General features: G+C 43.6%; 1 protein-coding gene across 12 annotated transcripts in view; it reads right to left on the bottom strand.

The window, feature by feature from the left end:
- Positions 1-26,082, bottom strand: part of LOC126297562 (formin-binding protein 1) — a 336,009-nt gene that overhangs the window by 205,131 nt on the left and 104,796 nt on the right. For all 12 annotated transcript variants that reach the window (XM_049988494.1, XM_049988495.1, XM_049988500.1 and 9 more), the window contains exon 2: positions 9,845-9,960. In XM_049988494.1, the coding sequence (XP_049844451.1) occupies positions 9,845-9,960 (116 nt within the window). The remainder of the gene's footprint in view (positions 1-9,844; positions 9,961-26,082) is intronic.

Here is a 26,082-nt window from a genome sequence, read left to right as displayed (position 1 = left end):
CTATGGGACTCAACTGCTGTGGTCATTAGTCCCCTAGAACTTAGAACTACTTAAACGTAACTAACCTAAGGACATCACACACATCCATGCCAGAGGCAGGATTCGAACCTGCGACCGTAGCAGTCGAGCGGTTCCGGACTGCGCGCCTAGAACCGCGAGACCACCGCGGCCGGCATCCACAACACAAACGCAACTCTACACTGAACTAGCGTTCACTCGTCGCAGGCATGTACTCTAAACTGGTGTAAGGTTGGCGCACTCCGCTGATGACGAAAGGGCGATCAACCCTTACTATTTCAGCGAATCCAACAAGCACCGAGTATGGAGTCACAACGTTCGGGTATCAAATAATGTCCAGGCAGTGTCGCCTGTAGTAAAGGAAGCTCCACGGCACCACTTTAAGCTAGACTCGCATTCCCCATTCAGTATGTTTCAATCAAAGTCTCGCACTACTTTTATAGAAAAAATTTCTGCACGCCTGTCTGCATCACCAAAGGTGTTTCATACTACTGCTGCTAAAGTGTGGGTCGGTTCATGCAGTCTCTTTTTCAGACGGAACAGTCTCCCATGATGCTTCTGCCTCCAGCCCGGAAAATTTACTGCGAACTATAGGGTGCATTTATTGACCTATATGAAATAAAATCGTCACCACTTCTCAACTGTTTGCGTTACGACGTTCAAACTACACGGTTGGCCGCGGGGCACGATGTGAATATTGTTTGATTTAGCGACGAAGCAAAACGGGCTTATTTGAGGGACTGAGAATCCGCATTCGGCATATAAAATTCTCTTCACCCTCAACCGGTGACTGTAGTGTGCAATGACCAGTCACGGGATAACCGGTGCGATATTCCTTGATGGCACGGTGACTACCGAACGGTATGTGAAGGTTTTGAAAGATGATTTCATCCTCATTATCCAAAGAGACCCTGATTTCGACAAGATGTGGTTCATGCAAAACGGAGCTCGACCCCATCGAATCAGGAAAGTGATGTCTTGGAGGAGCACTCTTGGTACCGCATTCTGGCTCTGGGGTACTCAGACGGCACTGGCATGGGCCTCGATTGGTCGCCGTTTTTTCCGGATCTGAACACATGTGACAAGGTGTACAGCAATCACCCCGAAACCACTGCTGAGCTGAAAACAGCCATTCAGGAGGTCGTCGGCAGCACCGATGTTCCGACACTTCACCGGGTCAAGGAGAATTTAGCTATTCAACTGCGCCACATCATCGCCAATGACGGCAGGCGTATCGAACATGTCATAACCTAAATCCGGATATCCGTAGTGGCGTTTACATGTTGAATAAAGTGTGCGCACACCGTAGTTTGTACCTAATTTAGTTTTTTTTCATATAGTTCACTAATTGTCACCCAGTAGTTTTTGTCTTTTGAGATATAGTGATAAACTGTTAAGTCCATACAGAGGTAAGACGCAAAAACTGAAACGAAAAGGCATTCGGATTTACAGCTGCAGTGGCGATGCGAGGAGCGGTGCGGTGCGCGTCTAACTGCTTTCACATGCACGTCTGCCACTTTCTACTTGCTGCGACCGCCGCTCGACTTGCACTGTGTGCGTCATATTCGCCCACACTGGCTCAGCGCTCGCAGAACCCTACCCGAAAACTCATCATATGCGAGCTTCAAGGTTTTTTTCTTTCCGCTGAGCAGCATCTTGCTTTTTAAACTGGGGGGGCACTGATGATACGCAGTTCCAGTCGTGAGATTTTTTTGTTAACATCGTACATAAATGGCACTGCGTAGAAAATTTGTGGCCGTATATTTTTGATTAATTTGTGAAATGTAACTTCCTTACTTCTGCGAATGAAATCTCGCTATAAAATTTTCCACCAGTAGAAAACTAACTTGTCAATGTCTGAAGAAATGTGAGAGAAGATGGTTTGCGCTTGACAGAAAACTGCAAAGACCCTTTTTTTGCCGTCATGAGCAAAGGCATTGTAGTTTGAAAAAAAAAAAAATCAACTTAAGTCGATCACAGGGGTAATACACTACTTCTGATATGATTATTGTAGTAAGCTTTCATTGCACAAGGATTGTAGCTAGGCTGTCGAAAAGCTGATTACCTTCCAAATAATTTTCCAAAAGACCTAAGGAACTAGAAAAGGGAATCTCGGAAGATGAGAGGGCAAAGATTGCAGATGCCAATGGAGGTCGACTGAGAGCATCCATGAAAGTTTCAGTGACTTGCAGCTTCTCACAGGTAGTTTTGTTTTAATGCCATCCTCACAGCCCCGATAGCGAACACTGAAGCACAGTTCGCAAATCGTCCCTTTCTGCGGCGTAAAATAAGGCACCGATAGAGAAATTTTCGTGGAGTCTGTTACGTACCGAATATCCATAGCACTTAGTTGTTATTTATTTATTCCAATGAAAGGCTATTTCCTTACAGTTGTATTTTTTTATTTTAATTTGATGTTTATCCCATGTGTTTACAGTCAATTTCTAGACGACAATGTCTCATCTTTAGATGCCTGTTAGACGTGCGTCTTGATTCGAATCTGTAAGACCCATTTCACCTTTGTCCGGCACCCATCTAAACGGCACAGTTTACATGTGCACGCCGCCTCGGCAGTTTCACATTTATCGGGCTGCTGTTGCGCAAAGCATGGTACCTCCATTCATTTTATTCGTTCCCAGTCTCTTATCACACACTAGTGTAATGAATCGTGAAAAAAATTTAGTTCATCGTACCTTTAAAGAAGTTACGGAATGCAGAGGATTCATTCAATTAAAAAGAACCGAATGCGGCATTTCACGTCCAGTTCAAGGACCTCGGTAGGCATTCTGAGAAATTTTTCAAGTACTTTCGAATGTGTATATCAACAGTGGATGAACTACATGAGCGAATGAAGGATTCGTTACAGAGAAAGAAGACATCCGTCACGGAATCTATTCGGCCTATAGAATGTTGGCTGTCGCCATGGTACATCTTTAAGCGACTGCACTACTAACTTACCGTATTCATTGTTCTCTGTCGTTCACCTTTTAACATTCACGCAGTTCCTCGAAAACATCCAATCCACGCTTTTTTGTATGAATCCCGTCGTCCTAATTTTCTAGTTTTGTCCCACAAAACTGGCCGTTTTTCCATGAAGGAAATTAATCGCTCAGTGTATTTCCCAAGACATGTTTAGGCCTGCAAGAAGAAATTACAAAAACAAAACATGCAAATTACAGTAGAACAAATGAAATGATGTACACGCTGTTGTTTCGAACACTGCCGTGCCCAACCTTGCCTGAAAGATGCGGAGGCACCAGTCTTTACTAAGCCCCCAATACTCTGCGTGGCACGGTGCTAACGGCACGGCAGCCGTTCCCTGCTATGGGAGTGTCCGGCATTTCAACTGTTGTGGGAAGCCATTTGGACGGCCACGTGTAATGGCCTCAACAAGTCCCTGAAAGTCCCCTGCAGAAATACTGAGCCATTCTGCCTCCAAAGCCGCTCATAATCGCTGTAGTGTTGCCGCTTATATCCCATAAATGTTCGATGGGATTCATGTCGGGCGATCTGGGTAGGCAAACCACTTGCTCGAATTATCTAGAATGTTCTTCAAACCAATCGCGAACCACTGTGGTCCGATGACACGTCGCACTGTCATCCATAAAAATTCTATCGTTCTTTGGGAACATGAAGTTCACGAATGGCTACAAATGGTCTCCAAGTAGCCGAATATAACCATTTCCTGTCAATGATCGGTTCAGTTTGACCAGAAGACCCAGTTCATTCCATTTAAACATAGCCCACACACCATTATGGTGCCACGACCAGCTTGTGCAGTGCCTGGTTGACTACTTTAGTCAATAGCTTCGTGGGTCTGTGCCACACTAACCCTATCATCAGCTCTTACCAACTGAAATCGCGATTCATCTGACCAAGCCACGGTTTTCCAGTCGTATAGAGACCAACTGATACGGTCACGAACCCAGGAGAGTCGCTTAAGGCGATGTCGTGCTGTTAGCAAAGATACTCGTGTCGGTCGTCTGCTGCCATAGCGCATTAACGCCAAATTGCGTCGCATTGTCCGAACGGATACGTTTGTCGTACGTCCCACATTGATTTCTGCGGCTATCCAACGCAGTTTTGCTTGTCTGTTAGCACTGACAACTCTTCAGTAAACGCCGCTGCTCTCGGTCGTTAAGTGAATGTCATCCGCCTCTGCTTTTCCCATGATGAGAGGTAATCCCTGAAACTTGGTATTCTCTGCACACTCTTGATAATGTCTATGTCTGATTATTGAATTTCCTAACTATTCGCAAAACAGAATGTCCCATGCTTCTAGCTCCAACTACCATTCCGCTTTCAAAGTCTTAATTCCCATCGTGCGGCCACACTCACGTCGGACTTCTTTTCACAGTACAAGTGACAGCTCCGCCATTCCACTGCCCTCTTAAACCTCAGGTACGCGATACTTCCTTTATCTGTGTATGTTCATATAGCTATGTCATGATTTCAGTCACCTCTCTGTATATCTAAGAGATGTGATGACAGTTTTTTGTTCATCCCCTGCACACTTTGAAGTGGAGACGAAATTTCACGGAAGGCACAGAAGCGGCCAAATTTTCGGCGCGTCGCACAAGGCGTGAAATCACGGGCTGGAGGCTGGCGGGCAGCGCCCTCTGGCCGGCGTTGGCGTTAATTCCAGCGGCTAAGTAGTAGCCGGGCCCGTGCGTGGGCGAGTCGCCATCTGCGGCTTCCTGGCTCGCTGTTCCTACTCTTCGCTTCCAGACTTCTCTCATACGAATAAAGCACTGATCGGCAGTGATCGAAACACTGTACTACACAGAAAATACTTTTTCCCCAGAAGCTGATGGGATACAATCATTGATTCCGGCATCCATCAACTGTCAAAGTGTTTTGTATACAGCGTACTTACGACAGCTGTCTCGACTCTTATTTTTTTTTTAAAAAAAAGGTTTGAGACTGCATCGCGACATGTACATTTTGCCGACTTTCACAGATAGCATGTAGTGCTGGAGCATGTTTATCCAGGGCGCCGTGTATTCGATGTTCCGAGGCGCGGTCTGTATGGCGTCCGTATACGTTTACCTCTCTTCGGCTACTGAAGTGACTGACTCAGTCAGTTACAGGAGGGACCTACAATATGACGTGGACTTCGGACCACGGCGCAACTAGGAGATTTTCGCATATTAAAATCGGTGCCCGAGGTGAAATAAACATCCCATGACAAAAACCATTGTACTCACTGAGGATGGAAGCCTGTAGTTTTTGAGTTTTAGTCTGGCACCCACTTAGCCACCGAGTCACACTATCAAGGGTAAAACAGAGACAGGACAAACAAGCAGTCAATAGAAATTGTTCAAATGGCTCTAAGCACTATGGGACTTAACATCTGAGGTCATCAGTCCCCTAGACTTTGAACTACTTAAACCTAACTAACCTAAGGACTGCACACACACACACACACACCCATGCCCGAGGCAGGATTCGAACCTGCGACCGTAGCAGCCGCGTGGTTCCGGACTGAAGCGCTTAGAACCGTTCGGCCACAGCGGCCTGAACAGTCGGTAGAATGATTTATTCGCAAGACCAGATATCGTCGGGTGAAGGAGATAGGGCGGTCTGTACAAGTCTTGATCGCAATAAAACATAAAATTACAACTTGCTGATTACCGGTTTCGCTCGAGTATGAAGCATCATAAGGTCATGTAACTAACGAATCAATACTTATGGGTAATGCTGGCCACACAACCTTCGCTAAGCCGTCCTCTCACAGGAAAACGCACGTGGACGAGGAGGTGGTGACGGAACAGCGTGGAACTGCACGTCCCACTACGCTGTGGGGCGTGAAATACAGAATCTGGCGTGTCAGATTTTGGCCTCTGAGAGGAACGTGGCCAATGAGATGCGACATGGTTTTACGTAACTAGCAGAAAATATGAGTCGCTATAGTTTATGGCGTTAACCGTCTAATTGGTGGGTTTTCTTCCTCAGAGAGTACGTGGTATGAATATAAGCTGTTTTAACGCTTTTTCTCGAAAACGCGTTGTTTCAGCTATGATTTGTTATAATAAGATGACAGGCAACTACATATCAGTAGTTAAGGGCTTCCTATAGTCGATGTTTTTAGTATTATAACTTGGGTGTTACGAATGTATACTGTTTCAATTCTACGGCACAATGGCGATCTTTCAAAAACACGCTATTCTGGTACAGTTTCCATAGTAAACATCAAATAATGACATTTGTACGCAGTGTGTGTCATATACGGAGGCCTAGTTGCTATGTCGGAGCTTTAGCGCAGTTGGTAGCGTCGTGAGCTCTAAGTGTAAGGTAGAGGATTACCTGAGAAATCTTTTTTTTTCTTATCTTTTGTTCTCTAAAAGACTAGACTTTTTGATTCATTTATCAGAATCATTCACTCAAAAGCCGAGGTTCTTTATTACAAAATGTATTTGCTGCAATTTTTGTTGCAACAGCCAACAGCTGGACTAGAATGTTTCCCCAGTGGCCAGAAATCTTGATTGCCAGTCTACGTCTGAAGGTAAACTCAAGTTGCACACTGGAAGTTTTTGCTATTATCAAATTTTCTATAGAACTGGACTTGCTCATGTTTGTATCTTGACGGTAAATATCTCATCTTCCATTTGAATGAAACTATGGAACGAATCTCGATCTTGGAATCTGTTTGATGAAGTACGTTTTTTCTGGGTGTTGGATATTATGCACGCGCAGACAGACATTAGACGCTTTACATTGGTTATATTGTCACGTAGAAGAAAGTGTAATTAGATGAATGACTAATACTAACTTCACTTAACGAAGATTTTTTCAGTACTTGCGCATACAAGAGCGCGGAGCGAACTGCCTCCGGCCAGAACATTATATATATATATATATATATAGTATGGAAATTATAATTTTACACTTCAGGTGAGTTTTTAACTCACGACCCTCCATGCGACAGTCTAGTATTATAACCACTAAACGGTGACTGTGCTATTCAGCTTCTTCTGTGGCAATATCCAATTTAAAAGCGAAATGGGATGAAAATTCAATTGAGTTAACGAATAACTTCTACTAGTATATATCTCAGATCACTGTACAGTATTATGTTTTGTTACTCTACCAGAAATTCGCTATTCAAGCCTTCGACGAATCCAGTATCATCTTTTCGATTTTCTCCGCCTTTCTTTGGCAATCGCTAATCGAGTTAACGCAGGCATTTTACGTGCGTCCGTTTCGTAAACTGTGCGGTTTGCTAGCCAAATAAAGTCGGAAACGGCCGCTGCAGAGCGCTGATGCGCGCAAATCACGTAACCAGCTTGTCCCGTAGGCCGGCGAAGCTGTTTCTCGTGAGGGTGGATGTCCTGTCAACGTCTGTGATTGCGTTAACGTTAGCTGCCTACACCCCTGTAAGCACGGCTTTAGCAAGTGTAACCTCACATCATGCTTACTAAAGAAACAGACCTGAAAACGATGCTGTCGTAACAAATCGTATCTAAGTGTAAGTCGTGAACAGTAAAAAGTTGGTCAAAGCATGGCCATTCATGTATAAAACCATCGGAAGACTACCTAGTTGTTTTATCCATGAATAGCCTACCTAGTCTTTGATTATTTTATATGTCAACAGCCATGCTTTGGCCAACTTTTTTATTATTATTGATGAGTTACACTTTTTAAGGATGTGTGGCCAACATTTCACTTAGTACAGATTCCTTAGTACGCAGGCTACAAGTTATACTTAGTAACGGTGGTGTTGTGGCCGACACTGTGCTCAGATACGGTTTCTTTAAGAAGCATGATCTGACTTACACTTACTAGTGAAGATGTTGCCAACAATACACAAAATACTGATTAGTTAGTAAGCGTGATCTGAGGATAGTTGCAAGTTAACCGAAACTAGTAATGAGCAATTTGTAATTGATGTTTTATTTGGACCAAAACTACTAAAAGTTTTGACGAATTACTTGTAGTTGAGAGTAATCACCGAATAAGGAAGTGAGCTGTTGTAAAAGCCCGTCCGAATATAGCAAACGACAGTGACCCGTAAAGTGAAATTAACACGAATAAGAATGTATTTTCACGAATATAGTTTCACAGGAGTTTCATAAATAACTTACAACCAGTAGGTAAGGGATCTTTTTCTTCGGCATCTTGGCGAAATACAGATCTTCTTTTCCGAAAGCGAAATATTTATAATTTTTGGGAAACGAAAGCAATACCGACGATTATGTCAGTATGTAATTAGTTCTGCCAAGTATAAATATAGATCCCTTTGTCTGTAGGTTAGCTTCCTTTCACGCATACTTACTGCGAAAGAAACAATCCATCGGCATGGGAGCAACAAGAAAGGAACGATGTAAAGAGAATGCGAATGTACACTAATAATTTCTATTTGATCACTGCATTTGTGCCTAATTTAATTGCTACAACTGCATTCCCAAAAGACAATAAGGAAGGAAGAAATCGGAATGTGTATGTTTGAAAAGAAGAACTACATACTCCATATTAATTTACTCTCGAAAATCCGATATCCCTTGCGGCGAAACATTAGTTAATAAAGTATAGCGGCACAATGTTCAAAACATGACTGAAAATACGTTCACTAAATAGAGATAAGAACATCTATGACTGACATGTCATCTAAAGTAGACCTACAATTTTAAAATGTTAGAAATAAGGAAATGAAGTAATACAGAATGCTATGCTTGTAACGTATGCTGTTGTTCTACATTGTTTAGCTCTAGTATTTACAGGGTCACAGAGAAAGCATCCTGGGGTTTGGAGGGAAAAGCCGTAATTGTAATGATCTGCACTACAACAGAAACAAGAATCACAACTTAAGGAAAAATAATGTAATGTGTGTTTCAGCTCACAAGCAACATAGAAGCAGGCAGTTTCTGAAACTTCCTGGCAAATTAAAACTGCATGCCGGACCGAGACACGAACTCGGGACCACTGGGGGCCGAACCGTACAATAACCCTGGGTTCGGTGTGGGGCGGGTGGACTGCTGTGGCCTGATGTGGGGTTGTGAACCACTGAGGGCTACGGCGGGACGAAGCATTTCCGTCGTTTCTAAGTCCCCGGTTCAATAAACATACTTATTGCTGAATGGGAAACAAGCCAGAAAACAAAAAATGTACCTAACGTTCACTGGTACAGAAGACTAAGCGCAATGGTTAAACATTGAACTCTCATTCGGGAGGATAAGGTATCTAATCCAAGCTCGTCCACCTAGATTTAGATTTCACGTGGCAGGTGAAAGAAGGAATGGTTCTTTAATGGGTGACACGGTCGATTTTCTTACCGACCTGGAACTACCAATTCTCGTTGTCGTAAACTTTTCCAAGCATGCTTAAACCTTGCCAACGCGGAGGAAGGAACCGAAACCAGTAACTGTACCTTTCACGAATCCGTCTAAGATTACCTTTGTTAAGATCATACAAAATTATTGAACAACAGTATTGATCACGAAAAATGATGGTGGTGGTTGTTAGTGTTTAACGTCCCGTCGACAACGAGGTCATAAGAGACGGACGAAAAATGAATCACAAAACTAAATCACTTAACATAAGTAAAAAATCAGTTGTTAAATTTTTTAATGCAAATAGGCAGTGCATAATGTATGTCCCATGCAGAAAATTTAAACGTTTGTCACATGACAATTTTTGCTCACACAGAAAATTACATTAAATACTATTTTCAAGCAATACAATATTACAAATAATTAAATATGTACTGTGCCTAACAATAGCTACCTCTAGATCTATGACGAGTAAGATACGTAACTATATGCGAAGAAAGATGCACATTAAACAAACTTGAAGTTAGTTAAAAAAATAACTGCTTTATTTGACATACCGCAGCTTCCCGGCGTACTCCAACTCGATTGTACAGCGATCTCGGATGAAATGCCCATATTTTTCTAAAAAGTCTATTCCTTTCTGCGTGTGGAGAGATATATTGTCATACTGATCCTGGAAAGAAAAATGCGTACGTCAGTAACACAGCCAGGTGTGGCACGTGGTAAAAGAATAACTGAATTAACAATTTCATAAGTTAAATATAAATAAATTATCAACAAGGCCTACATAAATTACTTAAGAATACGTTTTCTGCGAAACGAACGTATCTGAGCTAGACCTATTCGCCGACGACAAACTATGGTGTGCCTGTTCATCGTCTTTATCTCACAACAGTGGTCGAGGCAGAATTATTTTCCGCGCTAGAAATGTTGGCTGAAAAAGAATACATATTCCTCTGTCATCAGCTTCTATAAATGCCCACATGTATGGTCTTTCGGGTAGCATCACTACCTTTTACAGCAAAGGAGAGAAGTTCCAGCCCTGAAGTGGGTTTTAGACGAAGTTACAGCATGTGCAGGAAGACCGATACAGATATTTGCGAAAGTGAATATGAGTTACATGCGATTTCTATAAATAACCCAACTTGAAGCCATCGTCCCGGTTTACTAGGTTGTTTACCAGGCTTTTCCCATCGCTTCCATGACCACCGAACCCCTACAGGATGAGGGCGAAACCATGTTCTCCACGTAATCATACCGCGTTACATAGTTTAAGAAAATGGTCGCATGTAAAATTGTTACTATAGCATTATTAAAATGCACATTTGCGCTCTGTTACATATGCTATCCATCTTCTGTATGTACAGGGTGACGCAAAAAGTCATAACATTTGAAAATGCGCTAATTCACGGAACAATGTACGCAGAAAGGTAAAACGTTACACACACTTCTGAAATGGCATGGTGTTTTACTGAAACCAACAACGAGTGCAAAACCCGACCAACAGATGGCGCTGGACAGCAACCAGTCAGTGACACCGCGTTACAACTCCTTACCCTGGCTGATAACACCTTCTGTAGCGTACGACTTTTAAGCAGGATGGCCCTCAACACCATATTGCTCCACGTGTGAAAGATCTCTTGCTCACACGAACCGCCACTTCCGTCATGCTTAGCCTCCCAGGTCCTCAGACCGCAGTCGGTGTGATAGTTCCAGAATGAGATTTTCACTCTGTTGTGTGATAGTTGATTGCGGCGGGTATGTCTATTTTTACCTACGTACCTACCTACATTATTTTGTAACGTATTTAATTTTTAAATGTTCACGCACTTCTGGGCCACCCTGTAGCACACAAACAAATACATAAATATTCACTAACATGATACAAGGCAATAAGAAAAGTCCGATGTTCATCCAGTAGGAATACCAACTTTCTATATTTCCATTACAAATACTGCAATACAAATATACGATAGTCTTTCACATGAAGACAATATTTAATCGTTCTCGCTTTTTTGTAAAACCGTAAGAACCTTCTTATTACATCACTGCTACTGTTCAGTAGAACCAGTTTGTTGCAGGTCGCTGGAGCAACGAAGGGTACCTATCGACTGGCAAAAAGTGCAGACCATTCCCGTTTTCGAGTAGTAGTCTACGAACAGATGCACATAATTTTAGGTCTACGTCGCTGGCGTAAATCTGTTATAGAATTATGGAATATGCTTGATGCTCACGTATTATAACGTTTTCGGAGAACGAGAATCTCCTCTCTAAACATCAACATGAATTCCGAAAAGATGGGGGGGGGGGGGGGGGGGGTTTCCACTGGGGGCCGAACCGCACAGTAACCCTGGGTTCGGTGTGGGGCGGCGGTGGTGTGGGTGGACTGTTGTAGGGTTGTGAACCAGTGAGGGCTACGCCGGGACGAAGCCTCCCCGTCGTTTCTAGGTCCCCGGTTTAAAACACACACACACACACACACACACACACACACACACACACACACACACACACACACACAAATACATCGTTACTGTTTACACTATGTATAAATAATGTTGTGGATAACTACACGAGATGGTTTGCAGATGATGTAGATGAGTGTAAAAAGGAGCAGCGTGAGGACACTGGCGAAATGCAGGAAGACCCGCAGAAAATTGATGAACGGTCTAAGAACTAGCAGTTGGCTCTGAATTTAAATAAATGAAACACACTGCGCATACAAGGGAGAAGAAATCCACTACTATACATTTAAAACATTGGTGACAAACAGCTGGAAACAGTAACTACGGTATAATGCCAACGAGTAACCTTGAGCGACAGTATGTGGAATGACAACATAAAACGAGTATTAGAAAAAGCAGACGCCAAATTGAGATTCGTAGGAAGAATCTCAAGGAAATGAATTTCATTCAGGAAAGAGGGTTTGTCTGAGCAGTTCTTCAATTCATGAGCATCGCTAATCAGTCTGGGACCCTCACAAGGATAACAAAAGAGAGAGACAAAATGAAACGGAGACTGGCGTATTTGTCACGTGATCGTTTAATTGGCGCGAGAGGGTTACACAGACACTCAACGAACTCCAGTGACATAAGTTACAAGAGAAGTATTGTGCATCACGGAGATATTTGCTACTGAAATTCCGAAAGAGCATGTTCCCGGATGCGCCGGACAACATGCAGTATTACTTCCTCCTCCATTCGTCTTACAAAATAACTGCAACGAAAAAATTCGAGAAATTAGAGCTAATACGGTGATTCAGCGACAATCATACATTCCAGGTGCCATTCGCGAATGGAGCAGGGGAAAAGGGGGAGGGAGAGGGGAGGAAGTGGAATGTTCAGTTAGCGGTACCAGAAGCCAGAAGTATTCTCCGTCACACACCGTCATGTGGCTTGAGGAGAAGAGCTGTAGATGTGGAATACAAGTATTAGAAACAAAGTACACAAGCTGCTACTACTATAAGTACCGCACGCTCTCTTGTACACAAAGTTAAAGATCAGTTATTTACTGCCATACTGCTGTTAAATGTTCTGTACCTGGTGTAGGTGCGTGTGCGCACCTCCATACGCAATATTGCCAAAGGAAGTATGTATCCCACAAACAGAAAACATTTTTGAATGAATACGTAAACGACGAATTTCGCGGGAATTAGGCAGTAATGTTGACAGCTATCTTACAACTCACAGATTCATGTTCCCTGGGTACGCTTACACAATCTAACGCACTCTTGGACGGAGAGCGCTCTTGTATGCACATAGATTCGAATATTACACAATATACTTCCATTAAACTGATAAGCATCTTTTCGAAAACACGAAGGTAATAAACAATGTACGCCGAAAACAGGGCATAAAACAGCGAATTATCCACTACACTACACTCAACAAACATCTACGAGGTCTTCAATGTGCCGATACTTTGAACTAGCAAATCCACGTCCCGTCCGAGGGCGGCATAACGCTTCGCAACTATGCACCGAGATTATATTCAGCGTATGACTCGTCCGCGCGAGGACAGAATATTCAGCTTCATTTCAATGAAGACGCTACTAGTGTCTTGCGTTTGTTCCTGAGTCACCTGCTTCCGGATCGTCGGTGATCTGAGTCACGGTACAGGTCAGTGCTGAAAACTCTTGGGCAACCCTAACTGTGAAAGACAAGCGCGTCACGGTTTCGAAACCATCGTGTGAAGTGACTAAGTGGCGCTTGTACAGCGCCTACAGAGTAGGCTTCCACGCAACTTTAGTGGTGTCGCATGAGGAGTACAAATAAGGCCACTCAGATTAGGAATACGGGCAAAATCTCGCCTAGCTCCTGTTCTTTTGGTTGTCGCATTTATTTAACAAACTCCCGTCGATGGCAAAGCCTGTCGAGAGAGAGTTCATGCGACATTTTGACTTAGTTAACGGAGAAAGAAAATTCTGCCTTTTTTTTTGAGAACCAAACTTTCATCTGACGCGAGCTCGAGACAAAAAAATCTGTGCGGTTCTTATGCTGACTTTAGTTACTGCGTAGGAAAGACACCTTATCTTTCTATTTAAGAATACAGTACTACTCTGAGTATACTTGTGCTGACCAGAAGCAAATTACACTTTTGTACAACAAATATTGTGTCGTGTCGTTAAGAAGCAAAATGGTCCACGGCAACACAGCCTGGCAAGAATTAATGCCGGTTTTTTCGTGTAATGATTGATAAGCAGATAATTTTCAACTGTACTGACATCTGGTACTTTTGAGAACACACTAAGTGAAGCACAGCGTTTCCACTAGGCTACACCACATAATCATCTAACTGCAGCCAATTGGTCATAGAAAGAAATCGCTTTTGACAAAATTATCTACTGCGATGTGTTTCTCATCATTACAATGGAACTGGTGAACCAAAATTACGAATTAACGCGTAAATTGCGACACCACGTTGTTCTTCGTTCCTTCAGTTTTCTTCCCGCAGTTTACTTAGAACTAGGAACAAGGATGGATGTGTCTGATGACGCCAAACAGCTGGGTAGGAAGTATGTGCAATGCCGTGAAGGAAGTACCGGAAAATGTGACGCAGCTATCGTCATGCTATCGGCCGTTCTCAGATGGGAAACTTGTCCCTGGCCACCGCTGGCTGCTCTCTGCGTGCACTGACCTCTTTGACATTTTTTCTCTCAATTGTCGTTTTTCTCCCTTTCAGTGGAAGCTTCAGACGGACTCCAACATACAGCGTGTATATTAAAAATGTAAATGTGAGTAATCTGATCCGATTGTCAATGTTGCAAACATATTTAATTTTTACTGAGCAACAACTTCGGAAATTGAAAATATATAATGTTAACATACCTGCACTGACTTACGCTGCTCAATAGAGTGTACTTTTTATTTTATTTTTCATTTTACTGCCGAACTAGTATCGGGAACACGCCCATCTTCAGAGGCATTTGCGTTACAGGTGACAAACTACCCAGTACAGTATGTTCGTCCCTAGTGTATAACGTTGTGTACGATCTAATGTGACTTCTATCTTTTTTTACATATAATTTACTTACCGCATATCGAAGATAAGGTTCTTGTGAGTATCTAGTTATACGTATGTGGGGTTATCAGTATATAAATTTTTCATACGTAATATTTGCAGTCGACTTATTGACTGCCATCAATTTACTGCGAAAGTACTAATGCGTCTCAAAATCCTGCCTCATCTACAATAATCACATAGAGAGTATTAACGACGAAATGTATCATAAACTAGAGGACTTGGTTCACAACGGTATCACTAATACTTGACATTTTACAGTCGTAATACGAGACTTTTTTCTGTTAATCGAGCTGAACAACCGATGATGTTAATTGTTCCGGAACTGCACTGCGGTTTATTGCACATGGAAGGGACTTCTCAAGTGAGGCGTACAAATTTCGTAACATATGCAATGATCTACACTCTAAACTATTTCCTATTAGACTAATTGCATCAGATATGGCGAAGTTACCATATTAATCTGTTGAGATCATCACTGTCTCACGAGTGAAACTCTTGAGATGTTGCATCAGAGGAACAGATAAGCAAAGTAAGCACATTACTATTCCACTCACTACCGGAACACATCTGTGTGTTCCCCTTTGACACCAGGATCAGTTTGGTGAGTTCCATACAACATACTAATTCGAGACAATCTTTCGAAGAGTGTCGCAAATATTTGGTATCTAGTTTGCAAATGTGCGCTTCATTGAAACAGTCTCAGATAACACAAGCGTACGCGGCTACTTCGGAAACTTCCCAGTACCCTCTGGCAAAGAGCAAATATCAAATGCCCAATAAATCGCTGCTGTGGATATTAAAAAATCACCTCCCATATAAAGCCTATCCTAAAATCATTAACTGCAAATAGCACAACAGTTCGTTACACAGACAATGGCAAATCTTTTTCACCACTCCTCATCCAGACCAAGTCAGCCCAGAGTAGGATCTAGATGGGCTTACAAGAATATAAGCATACTTTGTAACTAACCTACTCCAGATTTCGCTCTATATGGACGCAGTAACACTGAAGCACAGAAGCACTTTAATGCCTCAAGGTTCAGCACATTATGAAAATATTCGAAACTCCTGCAGAAAATACTCAGAACGCATACGGCTTCTCTGTACACTTCATTCAACTCATCAGAGCACACTATAGCTTTATAGTCATTGAAAATTCCTTCAGAATTACAACGATTCAGTCCAAAAATAAAGAATTTTCTTACGTTGCCTGATTGTTAAGCAGGGCCATTCTGTAGTTAGGACGTAAATGATACTGCCATACCACCGGTGTCGCCTGGATCATGTTTTATGTCTAGTCGAACTGATAGACAATCATCCTACTTAAAAGACGAACTGTCAACGTTTAGTTCACATCCCATAAACGCAGAAAAACTGTGATTAAAGCTGAAAGACTCCATAAACTGCAGTCTAGATAAATGCATACAAAGGAAAGTAGTAAAAGACAGCGAATACCAAACTTGGTTTAACCGTACCAGACTACTACACTCTAGCTATAAAAGAAAATACGAGAAACCTCAGAGCGAAAACTTGATAGCAGCTCTTGCATCCGTATGAAGAACCACGAGTGTTCACAGTGACATCCTGACGAAAGATCAATCCCAAAATTCTTAGGAGTTCTGCACATATGTAAAGGTAATGGAACGGTTCAAAGCTTGCACTCGTGGATCCGCCTGGTGCTGAAACTAAAGTTTTTTTTGTTTTTTTTTTTTTTCATCAGTCTACTGACTGGTTTGATGCGGCTCGCCACGAATTCCTTTCCTGTGCTAACCTCTTCATCCCAGAGTAGCACTTGCAACCTACGTCCTCAATTATTTGCTTGACGTATTCCAATCTCTGTCTTCCTCTACAGTTTTTGCCCTCTGCAGCTCCCTCTAGTACCATGGAAGTCATTCCCTCATGTCTTAGCAGATGTCCTATCATCCTGTCCCTTCTCCTTATCAGTGTTTTCCACATATTCCTTTCCTCTCCGATGCTGCGTAGAACCTCCTTATTCCTTACCTTATCAGTCCACCTAATTTTCAACATTCGTCTATAGCACCACATCTCAAATGCTTCGATTCTCTTCTGTTCGGGTTTTCCCACAGTCCATGTTTCACAACTATACAATGCTGTACTCCAGACGTAAATCCTCAGAAATTTCTTCCTCAAATTAAGGCCGGTATTTGATATTAGTAGACTTCTCTTGGCCAGAAATGCCTTTTTTTGCCATAGCGAGTCTGCTTTTGATGTCCTCCTTGCTCCGTCCGTCATTGGTTATTTTACTGCCTAGGTAGCAGAATTCCTTAACTTCATTGACTTCGTGACCATCAATCCTGATAAGTTTCTCACTGTTCTCATTTCTACTACTTCTCATTACCTTCGTCTTTCTACGATTTACTCTCAAACCATACTGTCTACTCATTAGACTGTTCATTCCGTTCAGCAGATCATTTAATTCTTCATCATTTTCACTCAGGATAGCAATGTCATCAGCGAATCGTATCATTGATATCCTTTCACCTTGTATTTTAATTCCACTCCTGAACCTTTCTTTTATTTCCATCATTGCTTCCTCGATGTACAGATTGAAGAGTAGGGGCGAAAGGCTACAGCCTTGTCTTACTCCCTTCTTAATACGAGCACTTCGTTCTTGATCGTCCACTCTTATTATTCTCTCTTGGTTGTTGTACATATTGTATGTATATGACCTGTCTCTCCCTATAGCTTACCCCTATTTTTTCAGAATCTCTAACAGCTTGCACCATTTTATATTGTCAAACGCTTTTTCCAGGTCGACAAATCCTATGAACGTGTCTTGATTTTTCTTTAGCCTTGCTTCCATTACTAGCCGTAACGTCAGAATTGCCTCTCTCGTGCCTTTACTTTTCCTAAAGCCAAACTGATCGTCACCTAGCGCATTCTCAATTTTCTTTTCCATTCTTCTGTATATTATTCTTGTAAGCAGCTTCGATGCATGAGCTGTTAAGCTGATTGTGCGATAATTCTCGCACTTGTCAGCTCTTGCCGTCTTCGGAATTGTGTGGATGATGCTTTTCCGAAAGTCAGATGGTATGACGCCAGATTCATATATTCTACACACCAACGTTAATAGTCGTTTTGTTGCCACTTCCCCTAATGATTTTAGAAATTCTGAAGGAATGTTATCTATCCCTTCTGGCTTATCTGACCGTAAGTCTTCCGAAGCTCTTTTAAATTCCGATTCTAATACTGCATCCCCAATCTCTTCTAAATCGGCTCCTGTTTCTTCTTCTATCACACCAGAAGAATCTCCACCCTCAGAGGCTTTCAATGTATTCTCTCAACCTATCTGCTCTAGCCTCTGCATTTAACAGTGGAATTCCCGTTGCACTCTTAATGTTACCACCGTTGCTTTTAATGTCACCAAAGGTTGTTTTGACTCTCCTGTATGCTGAGTGTCTTTCCGACAATCATATCTTTTTCGATGTATTCACATTTTTCCTGCAGCCATTTCGTCTTAGCTTCCCTGCACTTCCTATTTATTTCATTCCTCAGCGACTTGTATTTCTGTATTCCTCATTTTCCCAGAACATGTTTGTACTTCCTCCTTTCATCAATCAACTGAAGTATTTCTTCTGTTACCCATGGTTTCTTCGCAGCTACCTTCTTTGTACCTATGTTTTCCTTCCCAACTTCTGTGATGGCCCTTTTTAGAGATGTCCATTCCTCTTCAACTGTGCTGCCTACTGCGCTATTCCTTATTGCTGTATCTATAGCTTTAGAAAACTTCAAACGTATCTCGTCATTCCTTAGAACTTCCGTATCCCACTTCTTTGCGTATTGATTCTTCCTGACTAATGTCTTAAACTTCAGCCTACTCTTCATCACTACTATATTGTGATCTGAGTCTATATCTGCTCCTGGGTACGCCTTACAATCCAGTATCTGATTTCGGAATCTGTCTGACCATGATGTAATCTAATTGAAATTTTCCCGTATGTCCCGGCCTTTTCCAAGTATACCTCCTCCTCTTGTGATTCTTGAACAGGGTATTCGCTGTTACTAGCTGAAACTTGTTACATAACTCAATTAGCCTTTCTCCTCTTTCATTCCTTGCCCTAAGCCCATATTCTCCTGTAACCTTTTCTTCTACTCCTTCCCCTACAACTGCATTCCAGTCGCCCATGACTATTAGATTTTCGTCCCCCTTTACATACTGCATTACCCTTTCAATATCCTCATACACTTTCTCTGTCTGTCCATCTTCAGCTTGCGACGTCGGCATGTATACCTGAACTATCGATGTCTGTGTTGGTCTGCTGTCGATTCTGATTAGAACAACCCGGTCACTGAACTGCTCACAGTAAAACACCCTCTGCCCTACCTTCCTATTCATAAAGAATCCTACACCTGTTATACCATTTTCTGCTGCTGTTGATATTACCCGATACTCATCTGACCAGAAATCCTTGTCATCCTTCCACTTCACTTCACTTCACTTCACTTCACTGACTCCTACTATATCTAGATTGAGCCTTTGCATTTCCCTTTTCAGATTTTCTAGTTTCCCTACCACGTTCAAGCTTCTGACATTCCACGCCACGACTCGTAGAACATTATCCTTTCGTTGATTATTCAATCTTTTTCTCATGGTAACCTCCCCCTTGGCAGTCCCCTCCCGGAGGATCCGAATGGGGGACTATTCCGGAATCTTTTGCCAATGGAGAGATCATCATGACACTTCTTCAACTACAGGCCACATGTCCTGTGGATACACGTTACGTGTCTTTAATGCAGTGGTTTCCATTGCCTTCTGCATCCTCGTGTCGTTGATCATTGCTGATTCTTCCGCCTTTAGGGGCGATTTCCCACCCCTAGGACAAGAGTGTGCCCTGAACCTCTATCCGCTCCTCCACCCTTTTTGAAAAGGCCGTTGGCAGAATGAGGCTGACTTCTTATGCCGGAAGTCTTCGGCCGCCAATGCTGATTATTTATCAAAATTTAGGCAGTGGCGGGGATCGAACCCGCGCCCCAAGACGCTACCCCTAGACCACAGGTAAGTCTAAAGGTAGCAGACAGAAAGCAGAAATACCGTATTTAAAAAGGCAATCCCAATGAGGATACGCCCGTACGAATGACTTGAGCGCAGCATAGACTAACAAACGAGGAATATTGGTATTAGCAACCCCCTGTATAGAAAAACAAGCGGGGCTACTTAACCCTCTCAGACCCTCTGGCTACAATTGGGTACATTAACTTTCACAGTCTGTTATTTGCAACAAAAGTATTTCTTCCCTAGGCGAACCTGAGCTAAACACTTTTAAATGTTCAGCCTTTTCATCGCGCGCAAGTGCTGCCAACCGTTGGGCATCAATATAAAAATATCAGCAAGTCAATGCAGCAGTGTGCTGCAACTCGTGACCACCAGAATACACGGTTCGCTATATTTCAGTGTATAATTGAATACTGTTGTTGTTATTTTGCATGGTAATTATTGAATGATCATTTTACTATTTATTACAATAGAGAATATTTCATAATTAGTTATTTTAGTCCTTCAAGTGAAGCCAAGTGAACAAAGTACATTTTGGAAACGGGTACATATTTTTGTATAAATCTAGCTCCTAAAATCATTAAAAAATCACCTAAGACCACTACCACATAAAGAAAAATTTTTCTTCCTCCACAAAAATTTCGGGTCTGAAAGGGTTAAAGTGACGAAGGCATCAGACCCTTATGGAATTCCAGTTAGATTTTACATATATTACGGTGTCGAATTTGTTCCTTTCCTAAATCATATTTACCGTTAATCTCTCGCACAACCAGTACTCCCGAACGATTCGGAAAGCAAGCACATCACTCTAAAAAGGGGAAAATTTAGGAGGCACGGAATTACAGGTCGTTATCGCTGACGACCGTGTTTCCGGATGATCATCATGTTCTTGTGTCTTTGTCCCGCATCGATGCAGGGTCAAAAATGGTTCAAATGGCTCTGAGCACTATGGGACTCAACTGCTGTGGTCATAAGTCCCCTAGAACTTAGAACTACTTAAACCTAACTAACCTAAGGACATCACACACATCCATGCCCGAGGCAGGATTCGAACCTGCGACCGTAGCAGTCGCACGGTTCCGAACTGCGCGCCTAGAACCGCGAGACCACCGCGGCCGGCGATGCAGGGTCGCCAGGTTTAATAACTGATTTGGCACGTTAATTGAAGGGGTACCCTAAGCTTATGCTGTCGCCACCCCCACCCTCCCTCCACCGCGACGTAATATGTGTACCCCAACTAACTGCGTGTATAATAGGGTTATCCATGTGAAAATGAACGAAAGTTTTCTAATTGTTTGCGAATCGTGTAACTTAGGAGGGACTTGGGTACCAGATCGGTATTTATCTAGTGGGATGAGGGAAACTAACTACAAACCACATCCAGGATGGCCGAGACGCTCAACTCCCGTTATTAATCCAACGAGCGAATTCGATCCGGGGCCGGTGCATCTATCCGTCACGGAGGGGCTACTTCAACACGCAGGGCTATCCGGGCTGCTCGCAAGTTGCAGGATACTAGAGCATATTCTAAATTCAAACATTACACCGAGGTGACAGAAGTCGTGGGATACTTCCTATATATCGTGTCGGACCTCCTTTTTGCCCGGCGTAGTGAGGAACTCGACCTGACATGGACTCAACAAATCGTTTGAAGTCCCCTGCGTCCGCAGCTCGTGATCGTGAGGTAGCGTTCTCGCTTCCCGCGCCCACGTTCCCGGATTCGATTCCCGGCGGGGTCAGGGATTTTCTCTGCCTCGTGATGACTGGGTGTTGTGTGATGTCCTTAGGTTAGTTAGGTTTAAGTAGTTCTAAGTTCTAGGGGGACTGATGACCATAGCTGTTAAGTCCCAGTGTGCTCATAGCCATTTGAACCATTTTTGAAGTCCCCTGCAAAAACACTGGGCCAAGCTGCCTCTATAGCCGTCCACAAGTGATGCCGGTGCAGGATTTTGTGCACTAAACGACCTCTCGATTCTGTCGATCTGAGTGGCAAAATCATTCGCTCGAACTGTCTAAAATGTTCTTACATGGCGCATTGTCATCCAGAAAAATTCCATCGTTGTTTGGAAACATGATGTCCATGAATGTCTGCAAATGACTCCTAGTAGCCGAACACAGGTTTCCAGTAAATGATCGGTTAAGTTGGACCAGAGGAGCCAGTCATTCCACGCAAACACAGCTTACACCATTACGGAGCTACCAGCTTGCACGGTGGCTTGTTGACAACTTGGGTCCGTGGCTTCGTGGGCTCTGCACCGTTACTCGAACCCTGCCATCAGTTAAGATCCACTGAAATGTGGACTCCTCTGACCAGACCACGGTTTTCCAGTCGTAAAGCGTCCAAGCGATATGGTCGCGAACCTAGGAGAGGCGCTGCTGGCCATGTCGTGCTAAAGGCACTCACGTCGATCGTCTGCTGCCACAGCCCATTAACGTCAAATTTTGCCGGATACGTTCGTCGTACGTTCCACAATGATTTTTGCGGCTATTTCGTGCAGTGTGACTTGCCTGTTAGCACAGATAACTCTACACAAACGCCGCTGTTCTCGGTCGTTCAGTGAAGGCCATCGGCCACTGCGGTGTCCGTGGCGAGAGGTAATGCCTGAAATTCGGTATTCTCGGCACTCTCTTGACACTGTGGATCATGGAATATTAAAGTCCGTAACGATTTACGAAATGGAATGTCACATGCGCGTTCAGGGTCAGGCACAATCACGTCGGAAACCTTTCACATGAATCACCTGAGTTCAAATTACAGCTCCGCCAGTGCACTGCTCTTTTACATCTTGTCTACGAGACACTTCGGCCATCTGTGTATGTATATATCGCTATCCCATGATTTTTGTAACCTATGAGTATGACCATCCTGGAGGTAGATCAACTTCTCGCTATGAACCAACACGGATTCAGGTTATGGTACTCGTATGATAAACAGCTTTCTCTATTGATACTCATCTAGCAAGCAATATAGGCAACTGAACCGATAGATTATTAGGTTATAGGGGAGAATGTGTATGATTAAACTTTTTCCTGTGACAACTACACTCCTGGAAATGGAAAAAAGAACACATTGACACCGGTGTGTCAGACCCACCATACTTACTCCGGACACTGCGAGAGGGCTGTACAAGCAATGATCACACGCACGGCACAGCGGACACACCAGGAACCGCGGTGTTCGCCGTCGAATGGCGCTAGCTGCGCAGCATTTGTGCACCGCCGCCGTCAGTGTCAGCCAGTTTGCCGTGGCATACGGAGCTCCATCGCAGTCTTTAACACTGGTAGCATGCCGCGACAGCGTAGACGTGAACCGTATGTGCAGTTGACGGACTTTGAGCGAGGGCGTATAATGGGCATGCGGGAGGCCGGGTGGACGTACCGCCGAATTGCTCAACACGTGGGGCGTGAGGTCTCCACAGTACATCGATGTTGTCGCCAGTGGTCGGCGGAAGGTGCACGTGCCCGTCGACCTGGGACCCGACCGCAGCGACGCACGAATGCACGCCAAGACCGTAGGATCCTACGCAGTGCCGTAGGGGACCGCACCGCCACTTCCCAGCAAATTAGGGACACTGTTGCTCCTGGGGTATCGGCGAGGACCATTCGCAACCGTCTCCATGAAGCTGGGCTACGGTCCCGCACACCGTTAGGCCGTCTTCCGCTCATGCCCCAACATCGTGCAGCCCGCCTCCAGTGGTGTCGCGACAGGCGTGAATGGAGGGACGAATGGAGACGTGTCGTCTTCAGCGACGAGAGTCGCTTCTGCCTTGGTGCCAATGATGGTCGTATGCGTGTTTGGCGCCGTGCAGGTGAGCGCCACAATCAGGACTGCATACGACCGAGGCACACAGGGCCAACACCCGGCATCATGGTGTGGGGAGCGATCTCCTACACTGGTCGTACACCTCTGGTGATCGTCGAGGGGACACTGACTAGTGCACGGTACATCCAAACCGTCATCGAACCCATCGTTCTACCATTCCTATTTTTACACTTACATTAATACCACTTCCTCCTGATGTCTTTAGGATACCCTTTGTTGTGTAGTGTACTTCGGCAACGTCGCTGCGTAGGCAGCACATTAACTCCATGGACTAGACGTTTCATAACTGGAACAGAATTGCGAAAGATTTTAAATATGAAGTAAACTATCTCCCGCGTATGGTAATATACATAATGGATGTACGAGTACAGTTCGTAGACACATGGCTGACGACATGTGAAAGCTTCGCTCTGGCCGTGAGTCGTGCTCGGGCAGCCAAATTGTAAAAAATGGTTTCAAATGGCTCTAAGCACTATGGGACTTAACATCTGAGGTCATCAGTCCCCTAGAACTTAGAACTACTTAAACCTAAGGACATCACACACATCCATGCCCGATGCATCCATGCAGGATTCGAACCTGCGACAGTAGCAACAGCGCGGTTCCGGACTGAAGCGCCTAGAACCGATCGGCCACAATGACCGGCGCCAAACTAAGGTGACCGCTAGCGATAAGAGGGAAATCCGGATTCGAGTACGGGTCCGGCACAAATTTTTGCGCCCGGGTTCGATTCCCGGCGGGGTCAGGGATTTTCTCTGCCTCGTGATGACTGGATGTTGTGTGCTGTCCTTAGGTTTAAGTAGTTCTAAGTTCTAGGGGACTGATGACCATAGATGTTAAGTCCCATAGTGCTCAGAGCCATTTGAACCACAAATTTTCATTATCGTCATTCCAAAATAAAACTGGTGGTTCTTCATATTCGCAACTGCAAATACATTTCTTCTATACATATCCTGCTATTTCTCGACAAAACATTTGCAGCTCGTTAAAGCAGAAGCTGCGTTATTAATCTGAATTATACTATGAATTTCCTTACTATGAGCACGTTTGTTTACACCGACCAAGAAAGGGCTTTGTTCTGTGAAGTGCGACTCCACTAATCGTCGTCCCCCCCCCCCCCCCCCCCTCCAGCCAAAAAGAATGTGGGTGAGAAAAAAATTGCCCATCCGATTACGCTGCCGAACCTACCTACATTCACATCTGTACTCCCCAAGCAACCTCACCATGTGTGGCGGAGGGTAATATCTTTCCCACCTTCTCTGTTCCATTCGTGAATGATGAGTACGAAGAGTCACTCTCGATAAACCCCATTGAGTTCTATTTTTTCTCATCTTTGCTTCGTAGTAATTTCACGAAATGTATTTTGGGCGAGGCGACTGTGATTTTCTCTTTTGCTACGAAAGTGGAGATCAACTGAACGACGAATTAAGATCGCCTGAGAAGTAAGGAACTACTGAATTAAGATCATCGGCAGATGTTCTACGACAGCCAGTGATCCGTTTTGCGTTCATCAAGATGCAACAGCTTGCCTACTGCATTCATTATTATCTATCTGCTTGGCGATTGTGACAATATGTGACTAAGAAAGGGGCGAACAGAAGTCTTACCGACTAATAATTACTAGATGAGATTTTATTTTCGTTGGCGGTAAATATCAGCCCTAACTACAGTTCTCTTATAGTTGCAATCCATGGCGAAGATGTTACGAATGTTGCCAATGTCTGTACGGAGTTTTACATTTTAAGAATGGGTGAAAATTTGTTTGTGACGCTGGGCGACCGCACTGACCATTCGTTATCACATATGCGCTGAAAGAAAGACTGGCTGCATAGGTAATCGAATCGATTACTGGGCAATTACCGAATTGTATGACCATAGTCGAAGTGTTGCGCGGAAATATTTACAGAATGATCATAATATGTGAGTTACAGTAAAATATCCGTTCACAATGGGTACCACAATAAACGTTGGCAGGAACGGAACTGCATTATTCACGCTGAATTAACAGTACAGAAATTCATTATCCGACGAAATTTTTACGGAGATGACTACCCTATTTCTAACGGTATCTCACAAAGAAATCTACAACCATTCGCTACGTCCCATTATTACAAAAATTCAGTCACCGTCAGAAATCAGTGGCATTTCAAGGTTCTGCTACCCAAAAGAGAAAGCAGCCGCGTTATGTGCGGATAGGCTACTTAAAACGAGATTCGAGCATCCGAAAAATGCCTTAACGTATGAACAAACTGCGAGGCGAAGCAAATGAAGGTATACGGCAAAACGTTTGCCTTCCCCACCGTGGATGTTTCGCTCTGTAGAGGAGTGTACACTGTTCTCAAATTCCTTGACAATTTAAAATCGTCTGCCAGATGGGATATCCTAACTGGAAGCTTGTCTTGGTAATTTTTCTTTTTGAAGTAGTGTTGATAAAT

This window comes from Schistocerca gregaria, chromosome X, assembly GCF_023897955.1.
Source record: "Schistocerca gregaria isolate iqSchGreg1 chromosome X, iqSchGreg1.2, whole genome shotgun sequence".
NCBI lineage: Eukaryota > Metazoa > Arthropoda > Insecta > Orthoptera > Acrididae > Schistocerca > Schistocerca gregaria.
Note: the sequence above shows the minus strand (reverse complement) of the source record. Positions and strands in the feature narration are given on the sequence as shown.